The 17,239-nt window shown below is 29.3% G+C and overlaps 1 protein-coding gene across 14 annotated transcripts in view; it reads left to right on the top strand.

Moving 5' to 3' along the window:
* The window catches only part of LOC134688978 (sarcolemmal membrane-associated protein-like), a 60,631-nt gene that overhangs the window by 23,588 nt on the left and 19,804 nt on the right, over positions 1-17,239 (top strand). For 11 of the 14 annotated variants that reach the window (XM_063549491.1, XM_063549489.1, XM_063549481.1 and 8 more), the window contains exons 10-22: positions 1,056-1,193; positions 1,828-1,938; positions 2,564-2,621; positions 2,935-3,057; positions 4,118-4,177; positions 4,514-4,555; positions 5,068-5,130; positions 6,502-6,564; positions 7,004-7,069; positions 8,098-8,115; positions 9,836-9,898; positions 10,529-10,687; positions 11,647-11,709. In XM_063549491.1, the coding sequence (XP_063405561.1) occupies positions 1,056-1,193; positions 1,828-1,938; positions 2,564-2,621; positions 2,935-3,057; positions 4,118-4,177; positions 4,514-4,555; positions 5,068-5,130; positions 6,502-6,564; positions 7,004-7,069; positions 8,098-8,115; positions 9,836-9,898; positions 10,529-10,687; positions 11,647-11,709 (1,027 nt within the window). The remainder of the gene's footprint in view (positions 1-1,055; positions 1,194-1,827; positions 1,939-2,563; positions 2,622-2,934; positions 3,058-4,117; positions 4,178-4,513; positions 4,556-5,067; positions 5,131-6,501; positions 6,565-7,003; positions 7,070-8,097; positions 8,116-9,835; positions 9,899-10,528; positions 10,688-11,646; positions 11,710-17,239) is intronic. The other 3 variants (XM_063549479.1, XM_063549480.1, XM_063549482.1) reach the window with 3 other exon arrangements.

Raw genomic sequence — 17,239 nt, 5'->3', positions numbered from 1 at the left:
CTAAGAAGTTTTTTTTACAACAAAACAAAAGCTTTTATCACATGAAATTGATCCCTCGTTTCATGAGTAGTCATTACATTGAAGGGCTACTCTCATTCGAGCCAACCTTTTGGATAGATTTCTTCATAACGAAAGTTTTCTTTTCTTGACCATCATAAAACTAGGCTTGAAACACGTGTGTCACTCAAATGACTTTTAAAACGTCTTCATAATCAATTACCGATATTTAAGTCAAAGGATAATTAAAGTTTTAAATCCGAGATTTTTCTTGCTTTTGGATATTTTTCGTCACAACAACAGCTTTCTTTTCTAGACTATCTTTAAAAGCGGAGGAGACGTCAAAAGTTTGCTTCAAACACATGCGTCGCAAAGTGGTAAATAAATTCTGTATCTGACATTTAGCAGAAGCCATTTAACCATATCATTTTGTCAAACAATTCAATCAACACCTTTATTAATATAGTCCTTTGTTGTCGATAGCTATAAAATGCAATCAGCTGATTATTGATTTTCTGTCCAAACCTTAATGAGGTCAAGGTGAATTCCGAGTATTGTCTGATCTGGTAAAGTCCGAGAAACTCAAAAAAGTAAATAAACAAGATGGAGGAAAATATATCGTTCTTTTTATTTCTTTCGCCAAATTCTTTCGCAAATGACAAATTTTTATCGCCACAATTATTATTTTTTCGCAAAATGCGAAAATGGCGACCGCCAGCGGAAACCCTGGGTCATTGTGCTCTAACTTTTATAGTCTATCTTAATCTCGACTTTAATAGTCTTTAAACAGTACTTTTTATGTTCACAGGGGGGTGCAGTAACTATTTGCTACTCATATACTGTGTCCCTTGTATTATTAATAAGAAATAAAATATAGATAAGAAACAAAAAACAAACAAGCACGACAAGACATCTTCTTTTTATTATTATGTAAAATACATAATGAATCAATAATACTATAATAAAACCAGTATAGAGCATTAATACAAATGTGGTCAATATTTTTACTGTTGTCTATATTTAAAGATGCATTAAAGTCTTTTTACCTATTTTAATAGAGATCATTACATAACACAGAAGAAGAATGTACTCATCTGAAAGATATGTGTGAAAAATCACAAGAAGAGTTACAACAACTGGCAGAAAAATATCAGGATCAACTCAAAGAAGTGTCAAATATTCAGGGGCAACTACAGGTACTAATTTATAGAATGATAATAATATTCAGGGGCAACTACAGGTACTAATTTATAGAATGATAATAATATTCAGGGGCAACTACAGGTACTAATTTATAGAATGATAATAATATTCAGGGGCAACTACAGGTACTAATTTATAGAATAATAATATCAAAATCAGCTGATATAATTGATAAGTGAATCAGGTGGCATGCTTGGCATTATATTTAAGGTTCTTTAAAACACATTAAATCATCTTTAGAAAAGTGGCAAATCTTTATCAACAATCAATGAAAAAATTCAGGGAAAAAAAAACAGTAATATTTTCAAAGTCTAGTTAAAAAAGCTGATCTTTTAGGTCATTTACAGGAAGAAAAAAGGCCTAGTATAAAAAAAAAAATAGAAATCTATTACACTTTTTCATCCATTATGGAAGTTACAGATCTTTGAGGTTAAAAACATATCATAAATCTTATAGAGCAGTTATGTTGTGGATACTTATACGATTGAAAGCCATTGAAAAGTGATCCTTTTTTCCACTGAAATTCCATTCAACACTTTGAACATTTTGTCTTTCTTATAAGTTATAAAGTTCCTTGTCAATTTGACTATCTTGTTTATAGTATTTAAATGTTGTTTTATGTAATAGGATGCAGAGAATAATCATTTGGAAGAGAGAGAAAAATTTGACAAAGAAAAAACTGACCTCATGGAAAAAATAGAAGATCTTATGAAAGAGGAGAGCATTTTATCAGCAAAGGTAACAGATTGTAGTTAGAATTTCACTTATATAGATAAAAAAAAAAAATGTCTTTTAGATAAAATATTTACACTGTACAAATGTAGATAAGGAAATCACATTAAATTATCAAAATTAGGAGATATGGTATGATTGCCAATGAGACAACTATCCACCAAAGTTAAAATGATAAGAATGTTAGTAATGATAGGCAATTGTACCAATTGTACAGCCTTCAACAATGAGAGAAACTCATACTTTATAGTCGGCTATAAATAGCCCTGACATAAAAATATGGAACAATTCAATGAAAACAACTAACATCCTTATTTATCACAAAACAATTTTTATAAAAAAAAAAAAAAATCTGACAGAGAGAAACCAATGTCAACCATTGAACTACAGGCTCCTGACTTAGGAAAGGCACATGTTATATGTTTTTCATGCTTGATAACTAGTTACCTTAAATTACATGCAGATTCATTTTTTACCATGATAGCTTTTACCATTTACAGAGACCAACATAAATTGTATGGCTTCTATACAATATATTTATTTGGAACTTTTAAATTTTGTGTACAAGACTTAGCTGTAGCAATCAATGTACATATTTTCAAGCATTATTAAAATATTTTTTTAATTTCAGATGGAGGCATTGCAGTCAGATAATGATATAGCAAGGGAAGAAATAGCTTCATTAAAAGGTTTGACAATATACTAATTACTCACAATTTTATAGAAATGTTTAACTTATTTATAATTTTAAATATCATTTGTCAGTAATTTATTGCCAAAACATGTTGAATTCCTTGTGGGATAACATTTCTATCTTAAATTTAAGTCAATTATGTTTTTATAAAGATAAAGTTCTTTTTCCAATAACATATATAGCCACTAAGAAGGCACTGAATGGTGGTTTGTTGTGAACTCTTCTGTATTTTTCTACTTTATTTTCTTTATTACTAAAAGACTAGTATTATTGGCTTGATTTAAAAAAAAATCCAAATTACATTTTAGAAAAATTAGAATCAATGAAAGAACCAAACAATCATGAGAAAGATTTGGATGAAAAGACAGATGATGATGAAACAGAAGATAAAAATACTGATGAGAAAAAATTGTTAAATTCTGATACATCAGGTAAGACACTAATCAATATTTATTTGTTTTTGCCTTGTATGGCTTTTCACAAAGTAATCTGGGTTACTTCCCTTTATTTTGATAAATGTTACTAGATGACAAAGGTGTAACTGTTGTTGGTAACACATTGTTAAGTTCAGTATAAGTAATTATACCCCCGCTTTAAAAAATGGGAGGTATACTGTTTTACCTCTGTCTGTCCTTCCGTCAGTCCGTCAGTCAGTCCTTCCATCCCATGAATATTTTTCGTCACATTTTTCTCAGGAACTACAATACAAGGATTTCTGAAATTTGGTTTCAGAGTTTATCTAAGTCAGCTATACCGTATGATGCGTTTTCAGATTGATCACTTGACAACTTCCTGTTTACCGAACACTTGTATGATTTTACACATGATAGCCAAGTTGAAAATTTTCGTCACATTTTTCTCAGGAACTACAATACAAGGATTTCTGAAATTTGGTTTCAGGATTTATATAAGTCAGCTATACTGTGTGATGCGTTTTCAGATTCATCACTGGACAACTTCCTGTTTACCAAACACTTGCATATTTTTACACTATTAATATTATCCACTTGCGGCGGGGGTATCATCAGTGAGCAGTAGCTCGCAGTTTCACTTGTTGTGTCATCATATATTGATATTTGGTATACAGTGGCAAAAGTAACCATTTATCTTAACTGTATAAAAAAAATGACACGCTATTCCCAAGTTAGGCTTCAGGGATTCAAAATAAAATGAACTTTTCTAATATGTTGATTTTTGGTATGCTGTTAAAGTAAAATCCATGCGCTTCAGTTTTGAGGAAAATATGACGATAAGTCCCTATTCAAGCTAGAGTGACTAAAACTTTTCATATTATTTAATTGTGATTTGTTTTCATGTGATCAAAAAAAATGTGATTTGGAAAATTAACTGGCTCGACCCACAAAAATATGATTAGTGGACAGGTATGACATCTTTTCTTGGATAAAAAAAAAAAAAAAAATCTAAGCAAAACCTTAACAATAAAACCATGAAAATGAATGGATTTAATTGTATCTTTTCTTGTTTTTTTAGATGAAACATCAATGATTATACCTACAAGTCTTAAAGATTTAGACCCTGAAGAATCTGAAAGTAAGTTATAGTGAAATCAGTAATAATTGTATTTACTAATATAAAACATATGTAAGTTATAGTGAAATCAGAAATAACGTTTTAAACTAGGATAAAACATTTGATGCAAATGATAATAGTGATTTCAAAGTGGTTTGGGAAGTAACAGTCAGGTCAATGCTTAAAAGAAAAAGGAAACAAAAAAAGTAAAAGAAAATACAAAGTACATGCATAACAATCCATTTCTAGAAGAATAAAGAAAAAATAAATAATACAAGAATAGATGATGTAATAAATACCAGTGACTGATTTTCCACTTTAATGAATTAATAATTTTGTTTTTTTAATACCTTTCAGATAAATTGAAAGAATTACACTACGAAATAGAAAAATACAAAGGTAATATTGATTAGTTAGGAGTTACCTTTACCTTAAATTGTTTGATTTTGAAATGCATACAGGAGCGTTGATATTTTGAAAATGTGTGTGAGCTGTTTATAGAGGTCATAGTTGGCAAATTGTGCATAGCCTACAAAATATGTGTCAGTTTGAGTTACTAGTAAAATGTTGGCTGTCCTGCACACAAATAAACTACTGTAGCAACATGTTTAGCCATTTTTTTTCTCTTTTAACTTCATTTGAGGCACTGTAGATTTCATTTATTTTGCTTATTTGTTAAAATGAATGATATCACGTTTCCTTACTAGCATTAAAATATTCTATCGTTATCAATTATATAACCTTCAAATTACAAGTCATACCTATTGCAACCAAGCCATTTGAAAATGTTTGACTTGTGAACTTAGAATGAAGAGAAAGCATAAGTACAGGAAGTATTTTTATCATTTTGATATTTGAACATATCACAACAATATGTGTCATCTTTAAAACTTTTATTTTTTTGTTTATAGCAAAAATGGAAGACTCTGAAACAAGACTAAAGGAAAGTGGAGACAAAGTTGAACAATTACAAAGTAAGTAAAATTTGGTAATTATGCCTCTCGTAGGGAAGGGGGCATTAAGTTTTACCCTTGTCTCTATGTACGTCCTTATGGTCCAAAGATGGTTTCTGTTATCTAACTTCACTTTGCCTCTTCCAATTGATATGAAACTTATACAAAATGCTTATAACCACAAAACACAGATCAAATTTTAATTATTTGTCATCACTTCAACCGTTCTAGAGTAATGCCCCCTTCACAAACGAAAATGTGGCTGACTTTTTTAGTTTCTGTTCTCAATCTTTAGTTTGCCAAAATCAAATGCAATGAAGTTATGCACAATGCTTATTACAACACAAAACAGATCAAGTTTGAATTTTGGGGTTGTCACTTAAATCATTCTAGAGTTATGCCACTTCACAAATAGAAAAATTACTGATTTTTGGTATTTATTGTCAACTTTTAGTTTGCTGCAACCAAATGCTATAAACTCAATGCTTATAACAACAAAATACAGATCGAATTCGAATTTTTGGGGTTGTCACTAAATTTTCTAGAGTTATGCTCCTTTACAAATGGTAAAAAATGCTAAAATTTCTTTTGTGTTCACTTAAGGTGGCTCGTGGGTACAAAATTTTTAGCAAAAAATTAAACTTTTATTTTTTCATTACAAATTTTATTTATTACACAATTAGTTATTACTTTAGGATATGGTTAAAAAAACAACCCCCAAAAATGATTTGGTTTGGCCCCAGATGACTTTAAAAATTGAAAAAGCTCCAAATTATCTCCCTTTGGTGTAAAAATGCCATTTTTGTGCCTTAAATTTGAAATATCTTTTTTAACTCATCGGTGACCTATATTTTTTATTATTGTTTTCAAATAAGCTGTACATAGACTAGATAATTGTAAAATTTAAGCGATTTCTTATATAAGGTTATTTTTTTATTTCGATATTTCCTCTTTTTCTCCTATTAGTTCAACAGAAAAAAAGGACATTAACAAAAATGTTTGCTTCTTCCAGAGGCAGATTTTAGCTTAAATGAACGGTGATCCCTTTTTTTTTTTAATTTTTCTTTTAAGTATATGATAAAGTTCATTTATGAAAAAATATAGCTAAATCCTATATTAGAACAAAAATTTCATTTATACCCAGGAGCCCCCTTAATTGAGTTTGCATCTACCAAATGTTATGAAACTTATACACAATGCTCATTACCAAAAGATTCGGATCGAGAATCAATTTGGGAAGTGTCAATTTTACTGTTCATGAGTTATGTCTCTTTATAATGTTGCATGCAAGCTGGGGCATCATCGGTGTCCCATGGACATATTCCCCATTTTTTTCATGAAAAATTTATGATAATTACCTTACTTTAACCTCAACTTGCCATTTGTTTTCAGAAGACTTAGAAATAGCACAGTTGGATACTAGGCAGTATGTGGCAAAGATATCTTCTTTAGAAGGTAATTTATTTACTTTGTGTGTATTAAGCAGTTAAAATGTCTATATGTGTTTAGCTCATTACTTCAATTGAGCAGATTGTTATGTATATACTTTTCTTGCAAAAAAACTTGCATTTACTCTTTATTTATTCTATTTTTTATAAAAATTGCAATCTGTAAAAAGCATGTAGCAATTGTTTATTATAAAATCATAAATGAGATGACACTTTTATTTATTTTTTAATTGTAGTAAAATAAACACAAGCTTACTTGTTTGTCTGTATTTAAGTGTCAAATATTTCATTTTTAGCAGTATATTTAATTAAGCTTTCATATATCTTTCTTATGGATTTTATTTCCGTATAGAAATATTTTCGTTTCTCTGTTTGCTGCCTGTTCAGTTTACAGTTCTTTGCATGAATTGACTTTGATTGGGTTGTCTCCCCTTTTGTTTATGCAGAAAAGCTTAAGCTGTCAGATTTACACATGAACCAAATGATGGAGAATACCATGTCTGACTTAAAAAGTAAGTTTCACTATTTTTAGTGCATTTTATTGTGTGGCCTTATAATAAAGAAACTGTAGCTACACATAGCAATTTCTTCTATTTATTGTTGTCCCACTTGTAGTGACACATGTCTTCTTTAGAAGACGTCCCAAAATTGTGTATAATTTTCTAACGCTTTTCATATCTCTTTATGTTCAGTTTTCTGGTTCTTAATGCTTCTTTGCAAAGTTATATATGTCTGATAGTTCTAGTACAGGTTTTTGATGAATTGAATAAAAGAATTGTTTTAAATATCATTGGAAATTAATTCAGTAACATAAAAATTATCATAGAACTTGAAATCTAATCATAAGAATTTTACATTTAAAATAAATGATGTGGTATGATTGACAAGGAGATTGCCATCATAGACCTTATGACAAAGGAGTTTTAAATAACTATAGTACAGTCTTCAAGGATGAGCAAAACCTATTCTGCATAGTATAAGGCTTCAAAAGGCAAAAGGGAAACAATCCTGTGAAAAAAAACTAATGGTGAAATTTATGAACAAAACAATTAAGAAAAACAAATATGACAAAACATCAACAAATACCATACCCTCTCCCTAATTTGGGACAATGGTGTAACATTACAGCAGAAGAATAAACTAAAACAATCAATTGAAAAGGGCTTATCTAGACAGTTTAAAGCATGCATTCAGATGTTCAGATGTAGGGTAAAAAGACTGGACAATGTTTGCCTAGCATTGATAAAAAAAAACCAATTAGATCTGCATGCAAATGCTGTCATTAATCATTCAGGAATACTCAAATTCTAGGAAGATAGAAATGCACAAATCTTTAAAAATAGCAAAACATAATAGAACTAGTAAACCAACATTATCTAAGAATATTAAAAGTATATTTACTGGTAGTAATCACAGTTATTTGCACAAACAATACAAACACACTTTTTGGATTTTTTTAATACGATTTTCTTTAAGTTGAATAAACAAAAACAAATTTAAAGTCTGATTGCATTATTATTTGGTACATATGTTATTTAAGGTGCAGTTATTGATGATGGTAAGTTTCGATATTTTACATGGACAATTTATTTTATTTTACCCTTTCCCTATAAGAGCTGTAATGTTATAAATTAAACAATGGAATAAATCAATACATGTACAAAGATTATAAAAAAATGTTGTGTTTATTCATTTTGATGTAAAGCAAACATTTGAAAACTTATTTTGCTGTTTTGTGCATACTGAAATGAATTTGACCTTGTTTTGCTGTTTTATGCTTACATTGCTTATTTGACATCTTGATTATGCAATATTTCTGTATTTTTACTGCTTCTTTTCCTTCATTACCTTAATATTTTGGCGTTTTGGTTGAAACTTTTGTTGCATAATGTATGTTTTATTTTTGGTAGTAGTTTTTATCATTTTAAGATTCAGAATACTTCATTAAATTAAGTTTAGTCACTGACTGTATTGTATTATATTTTTACATGAAAATATAATACAAGTCCATCTTTTAAATATAACTGGTTGTTCCTGTGTAAAACTAAAATATTTTTTTTTGTTAGAATAAAATCATTACATTGACACACATAGCAATTCCACTGATGAACCCTTAAAACAATGGCACATGATCAATTATTTTTTTAAGAAACAAATTACAGATCAGCTTTTGCAATAGTAAACAGATTTATATTGCAATAAACAAGACCTTACTAAGCAGTACAAGTATTTGATGCAAAACAAATTCATTGTTTAATTTGCTAATCAATTACATATCATATCAATTGCACAATTGTCCTCCGTTACAGGGAAAAAAGTTCTTATGTCTGTCAACTGAATCGGAGGAAATTTCTGATGTCATAATTTGGGGAATGTTTTCGTTCGATTCAAGAAGTACATGAACATACCTTATATCAACATGTATAATCCAAAGTTTTTTACCCAAAAAATTATTTTATAACTTATAAAAGTTTCTAGAACCTTACACCATTATTTTTCCATGAAAAAGCTGCTAACACAGACACATGACTTTAAAGTTAACAGAGATTCACTGGTAGTTATAACAACTGACAAATTATTTTTTTTGGAAGCTGTACAAAATGTTTATCACTATGGATTATACATGACTTGTTATGGTAAACTGTCTCATCTGTACATTTTTAGTTTATATAGAATTGTAATTTCCGATCAGCCTTAGAGATTTCCTGTGGAACTCCCTCCCTAACATTGTCCTATTAAACTAGCAATATACATATATTATATTTTAAAATGTTCTAAGTACAAGATAGATACCAATTTTCATATTTCTATATTAATTTCAGTTTCTTGGTTTTAGTTCATCATACTTTAAGAAAGTAATCTATATAACACCTACCTTGGTGAAAGGATGTCTCTATATAACCATGGTAGTTTCTCAATTGAAAATAGGTCACAGTATCAATCAATTGTAGTTTTCTTCACTATCACTTCCTTACCATACATGACTTTTTAGTTGACTTGAAAGTAAGGAATAAAAATGTAATGTCAAATAAGTAAAATTATTCTCATTTGGGCAATTCAAGTTTCAGTTAATCATTAGATAAATTATGAGAGCACAAAACTGCTTAATAATAGAACATTCGATCATTTACAGTTTTGAAATAAGCTGTGTCAAGTGTGCTTTTAATAGGACGAAAAGGTTTTTAAGATTATGAAAACTGGTATCTTATTGTTTTTTTCACCTATTTTTCACACTCATTTATATATGGCATACTAACATTGGTGTGATCTTCTTGCAGTGCAATTGAAAGAATCTCACAAACAGGCTGATGGCAGTAACACACTAATTAAATCTTTACAAGGTGATTCATTTAATTTATATAATTGGGGATAAGGGAATGTTTCATTACAAATCTTTACAAGGTTATTCATTTACTTTATATAATTGGGGATAACGGAATGTTTCATTACTGGTTGGTTGCTTGTTTCTTAATTGAAAGAACTGTAGAAGCCCGTTGAACGTTGGACTTTAACATTAAATTTTAGGAGAAAAATAATGTTATTTTGTTTTGTGGCCTTACATTTTTTTTTTCTTTGAAAAAAGGGTTAATCATTATGTTTTTTCACAGAAACAGATTTGTTGAAAAAAATGAAAATAATACTCCCTATATTGTTAGGTCTCGATAGTCAAGGATTTATTTCAGTAGTTTGTAACATAACTTAGTACAGACTAAAATATCAGTACATTGTATTATCTAAAAGTTATCACATGTAAGCTTACCATAGCACACATTTAGAAAGAAACATATATTCAGCATATACTTTTACATTTAGAAGAAAAATTGTAAAGTGTGTAACCAAAACTGTTTGAACTTTAGATTTGCTTTCAATATATTTATAGAAGACACTTGTCCTATAAGAAATTGTGATTACCTGGTAAACAAAAAATTATTTTATGTTAAGGAATATATATATTTCCTTTTATTAATTAGATCGAGTAGTGAGTTTGGAGTCTGAGTTAGTTAATATACAGACCACAGATAAGGCTGATATGACAGTTGTAGCCTCAAGCTTTGATCAGACTTTGAGTAATCACCTAGATGATTCAGACCTAACTGATTCTGGCCTTGAAGATGATGATAATTTGAAAGGTAAGGATTGTTCGTATGCCCTGTCTATAACAGATGGGGGTTTTGAGTTTTCATGTCTGTCTGTTTGTAAGTCTTTAGGTATGTCCATCCTGTTTTATGTTTTTTGTTGAAGATAGATAAGCATGGCATTGAAACATGTTCATTATGATAAAAACTTTTCAAAATAAATAGCAAATAAATGTAGACCCAGTTTTCAAAGTTCACTAAAAATTAATATGGTATAGTGTGAGTGGGACACATATTTTTTGTAGGGCCCCTAATTGAGTATCCTTCAGCCCTTTAGTTTTCTCTATGCAGCTAATGACAAGTGTGCTTTATACAAGATCTCATCATCACATATGTGATAAGATAAGATATTTATAGATTATTGTTGATCATCTCAACAAGATTTATTTTCTTGCTTGAGCCCGTATCGCTATTTTACCTTTGACAATGATGTCAATTTCATTACCAACGCCACGCCACGTGCCTCTTTAGTTTCTAGCGATAATTTTCCATCTCAAACGAGAAGCATGATATGAAAAATTATCACCAAAAAAAAGATCAAAGGAAAAATGCACAAAATAGCAATAAAAAAGACTATTGCAAAATTTTATATGTGAATGAACTTTTTAGATAAAATTACTTTTCATGTAAATAAGAAAAAATCAATACAAATCATTTTAAAGTCATTAGAAATGATGTAACATACATTTGGGATATTTTGAGGTTTTTGATTATTATTTCTTACATTATAATTAGATTTGTTGATATAAATTGCTTGGCAAGTTTCCTATTTCCATTTTTAGAATTTGAACTATCTCTAATTTATAGATATTGTTATCTCCATTGGCCTATGGGATAAACTTGGCAATCATTAAAATACAAGAAAATATAAGCATTGTTAGTTGATAACATTGAAAAATTTTGCTTTTCATGATCTGTTAACATTATTAAAAGCAACTATTTATTGTTTATAGAACTACTTAGAGGAGCTAGACAACTACAGAAGAGAGCTGAGGGGGAACTGACCAAGTGTAAAGGTAAAGCACTTTTTATCTAAACAAATTATTATATCATTCCACATTTTTTAAACTAAAAGGTCAATGTTAGCATTTTAGTCATTTGGCATCTGCTGTTTATTATTTTTAAAAACATACATGTCAGCCTTGAGAAATAAACATGGGGTCTTCACAAGGAGAAAATGTGTATACAGATTCTTTTTGAATACCATCCCAATTGCATGGATTGAATACAAGAATAATACATACTAGAACACACTCGTGATATTGCGGGTCTGTGACTGAATTAAAGAATATAGCTATGTGTAAGCCTTATTTTAGTATTGATATTGTCATCTGATAAAGTCATGCCGATTATAAGATGCAGTTTTCTCTGCTTTCTACATCTTTCGGTTTGAACCCGTCGACCTTGAACTTATCAATTATTGGTATTATTAATTTAATTTGGAAAACAAAAGGGCCTGGAAAGGAGTATTATTCAGTCAACAGCATTGTCCTTTATGAGTTATAAATAAAGTTGAATTCTTTGATTCGCTGTTTTACGTCATTCAGGCTAACAAATTGAAAACTGTACATGCTGTACCTATACGCCTTATTTTAAGTCCAGATTTTTAATATTGGTATTGTCATCTTAGAAAGTCATACTGATTAAAATACTACAATCAGGAACAATGTGACAATGATTGAATTTAGTAATGTCAACCCTGAAATTTGGACCCGTGTATATAGCAAAATCCTAAATACAGCGTTTGGTGGTGCGCCTGTCAGATGCGAAACGTACAGATAAGGTGATAGGTAACAGGTGAATATACTATTGGTATCGGTAGGGGAGTTGAGCCGGAACTTCTTAATTATTGGCAATATTAATTATGTGGAAAATAAAAGGGTCTGGAGTGGTGCAATTTTTAATCAACAGCATTGTACTATATTAGTTATATATAAAGTTGAATTCTTTGATTCATCTTTTTTACGTGATGACGGCTGACAAATTGGACCTCGTTATTTTAGTATTATAGATAGATTATTGAAATGATCTTTAATAAACTTTGTTAAAGATGTATTCTTCTGACTTTTCAGTCTCGTTCAGTCTCGTTGAAATCTCGTTCTTAAATTATCTCCAAAACATATGATAGAAGTGGAAAATATCAATGAATTTTAAAAATATTATAATCAAACATAACTCTGTGAAAAAATTGTGTATTTACCATGAACGGTTTTTGAATAATCCACTTTTCAAATTTTACGACCATTCAAGTCAGTATTTTTAGTCAAAATTTTGAGAAAATGGGTGAGGGATACAAAAAATGATTTTACAAGAATAATATACATCCCATCTCATTTTGGTCTTTTCAAATTTCTTAGATATGTATTTTTTCAATCATTTATAACAAAAAAGTTGAATTAATATGCATTTTGTTCTTTAAAATGAGAAAAATCATAAAAATACAAAATTGGCAGTATGGTAAATTTTACACAAAAAAGCATCAAAATATGATAAAACTTTCTTATATTAACACCTACCTATAGTTTTTGTAAGTTAAATTTATTCAGATTGGTCCTATTCATCTTTATGGATAGTATGAAAAAAAGTTTAATTGTGGAACTGTGATTTTTTTCATGATAATAACCCAAAAATAGGTAAAAATCGATGAAAAGTGAGAAAATCATCAAAATTGGACATTTTCAAAGGGCCGTAGCAAAAAAAGAAGCACACCACCATATGATTTTTTCTTCACCAATTGTTTTGTTACAGTCTTATAAACCTAAAAATCAGGTTAAGAAAAAAAGTTTAATTCTAGAAATTTTTGGCTCCTCAGAGGTGTACATCCTTAATATGATGCACATATTAAATTTGACATGGCTGACACTAGAACATAATTAAACCTATCAGAGAAGTTTTAACAACCTCACAATGATGAACAGACTGGGTAAATGTTATATGTGGAGGATGTATCATGGTCCATCAGAAAGTTTTTGATTAGTTTTGAAGTTGTCAATCTTACTTTAAAGATATAAGGCCATTTTTGTTGTTCTGCTACATCTGGTTCATTCTGATTTACAATTAAATAAATGATAAGTTGCTGAAGCAGGATAATTCATTTGAGTTGATTTCACTTGAAATATAAATTCGTTGAAAAAAGAAAAAAAATGATGAAAAAATTGACCATGTAACAAAGGAAATAACTATAAAATCGATTGCAAGATATTTATTGGAAGCATATTGTTTATTTAAACAATTTCTTACTTTAACACAAATTGATTTCTCTAAGAGCAACAATGTCCAGCAAAGTAAGATCCACAAATAAGTTAAAAAGACCAAAATGGTCAATTGACCCATAAGGAGTTATTGCCCTTTAAAGTCAAATTAAACAGTTTTTGCCACAATCAGCATTAGGATATTGTGTTTGAAAATTTGTGTGATGACCCTGCCTGCCAACCAACATGGCAGTTTGGAAAAAACGCCAAAATGGAAAATTTTTTGGTCGTATATTGGTATGACCTTGGCGTCGTTGTCATCGTCCTCGTCCGAAGACATTTCGTTTTCGCACTCTTACTTAAGTATAAGTAAATAGAAATCTATGACATATAAATACAAGGTTTACGACCATAAAAGGAAGGTTGGGATTGAGTTTAGGAGTTTTGGTCCCAACAGTTTAGGAATTAGGGGCCAAAAAGGGCCCAAATAAGCATCTTTCTAATTTTTATGCCAAATAAGAGTTTTAACCTCAATTTCACAGTCCACTGAACATAAAAAGTGTAAGTGATATTGGGGCATCTGTGTACTATAGACACATAGTTGTTTCCTGGAGTTATTTGAATTTATTTGCCTCAATATACTAGTGCCACAGTTTGTCATCACAACTTTACAGAATTGCATGAAATTTTGTAGAAAATAAGGACATATACTATGTAGACGTGCATATAGACAGGAAATTATGATTCAGTATTATTTTCTCAGAGTTATTTATTTGTCCAGTGACAATGTTTAGGCACCAGGTACGAGAGCATGCTCACTGAATTTAGCTAAGCCAGGCTGTTTTTATATAACTGCCAAAATGTTTGCAATAATAAATCGGTATTGGGTTGTTGTTGTCAATGTCGTCCAAAGACATTTGGTTTCCTGACAATAACTTTAGTATAAGTAAATAAAAATCTATGAAATCATGTACAATTTGCAATGTGTTATTTGAAAATAGTTTCTTCTTTCAAACTAAGGACATTTGATTTTATGCATACAAGCAAAATTTTTGAAATATCATCAAGGAAATTATTTGGATTCTTCAATATTTAACTTTGAAAGTGTTGGTCTCAAATAAAAGGGACATGGCTGTATGTAAATATAAAAGATTTCCTTCTGTATTGAGGTTAAGGAAAATTAAATTCTTATGAATTAAATGTAAATATTGAATAATTTTACCCCTATTTTAACATTGAAATGGTAATTGCTCTACTCAGGTGTCAAAAAGCTTTGTAATAAATATCTAATGTTATAAACCTAAATGTATTTCACATGATCATTGATTGGTAAATATCAATAGAGGGAAACATATATATAAACATTTATTAACAAAACAAAGTTTAAATGTTCTCCCAAACGATTGAAATCTTAAGAAAGGTTCTTTTTATATCTATTAATAGATAAATGGCTCGAATAATAATATGAATTAGTTCTGTCAATATTACTGGACTTAACAGCAAGGCCATTGAGTGGTCACACATGAATTATATGTTACCTGTCTGATTGACAGGTGAAAAGTTACCTTTGATAAGATGTTATAATTAGGATATAACAAATGTTTGAGGATGCCCTATTGTTGTAGTGATTTGTGTTTATGGAAAACATGTTTTATAAAAAATGAGTTATTCTGTTTCAATATAATAACATTATGAAGAGGAAACATGAGAGTATTGATTACGATGAAGGTATGTTTAAATGATATAATCCCCTCTAAATAATATAGTCCTGATATAGATCAAAATTATTTGGTTCAACAGTATATGCTATGGCTAAATTTCATTAATTTGTTGTTAGAAATAATTTTTAAGCATGTGTAAAATGGCAAAAAATAAAAAAGCTTATCTTACTTAAAAGAGATAATAAAACACTCTTTTAAAAAGGAAAGGTCTCTCTTGGGGAATTGCAAAAATGCACTAAGATTTAAATTTTGTATGCAGCTTTGTCATGCCTTGATGCAATGTTTGGTTAATAAGGAAGTTTTATAATGAGTTAAAAGATTTAAAGTATTCTGACAAAATAATCACCTGACGTAATTATCAGGTATATCTTTACTTTGGTGGTCTTATAGATAAACATTGTGACACTTTTGGCAAACATAATGAGTATAACTTTACAATCATTCATTGATTATATGGAGGAGAGAGAGAGAGATAGATAGAAAAAAGGTTCAATTGAAATTACTTTTTCAAATATTAAACAAAATATTTCTGCTAACATGACATCAGCTTTGAAATAGAGAATTAGTTTTTCCTGGTGAATTATACTATGCATAGTAAATGACATGATATTTTTATGAATAAAATCAAATGTGCATATTTGATGAATGTTGACAAGTTATTTTATGAGAGGAATTTGTAAAGACTATTTCTGCATCAATGGAATCAACATTTTGTTTTTGTATAACCCTGTGGATGCACTTCTTTAAACACCTCTTATCTTTAGAATACGCCCCCACTCTTCATTCAAAATGTTAATAAATAAATACTTAAATCTAAACATGTTGTCCCTTATACCTTATACTGATTGAAGCATACTCTACATCAAAGGAAAACTTACTGTAGACAACAATATGTTACTATTGGGGGTGTATACTGTATACATATTATTTATCATAAATTGTTGTGAATGTTTCATTAAATTGTTCTAGAAAAATATAAACAACTGTTCATTTTGTTTCAAAAATAATATTCTATTTATATTCATAGAAAAAAAGTTCTTAAGCTATTAAACATAAATTTGAAAAATAAGACATATCTTTTCTATTTGCCAAATTTTAGTGTTTTGTCACTTTTATTTATCACAAGGTAAATACACACTTTTTTATTAAAATGTATCATGCTCAGATTATAAATTGTGTCTCATTGATTCCATTGTTCCATTAATTCTCAGGCGGTTGTTAAAGGCTATAAAGAAATTTTACTGAATGAAAACTATGACTATTCCCCACAGATGTTGTACATGTATGAAGTATTAAAACAAGCTTTACAAACCTCATATAATACATTTCTTTATTTTGACTTATCTGATGTCCTAAAACAAGGGCATTATTTTCTGCTGTTGAAATTTTATTTTACACACCTTGTGAGATAATTTCTAACTCTTGTAAATGCATGCCAAGATTAAAGGGAACAATCAAACACCCGCAATCCTAAGGTCAGGGATTCAGTTTATACAGGAATTAAGATATTGATAGTACAACTATAAGGCAATTAATTTTAATAGTTATTTTTTTTAACAAATAATGGATAACAGATAAAAACTGTGTACCAGTAGAAATGACATGATATTTAAATCTGCATATAGGAGTTTTAT

This window comes from Mytilus trossulus, chromosome 1 (genome assembly GCF_036588685.1).
Source record: "Mytilus trossulus isolate FHL-02 chromosome 1, PNRI_Mtr1.1.1.hap1, whole genome shotgun sequence".
NCBI lineage: Eukaryota > Metazoa > Mollusca > Bivalvia > Mytilida > Mytilidae > Mytilus > Mytilus trossulus.
The sequence above is the reverse complement of the archived record's forward strand: the minus strand, read 5'-3'. Positions and strand labels throughout refer to the sequence as shown.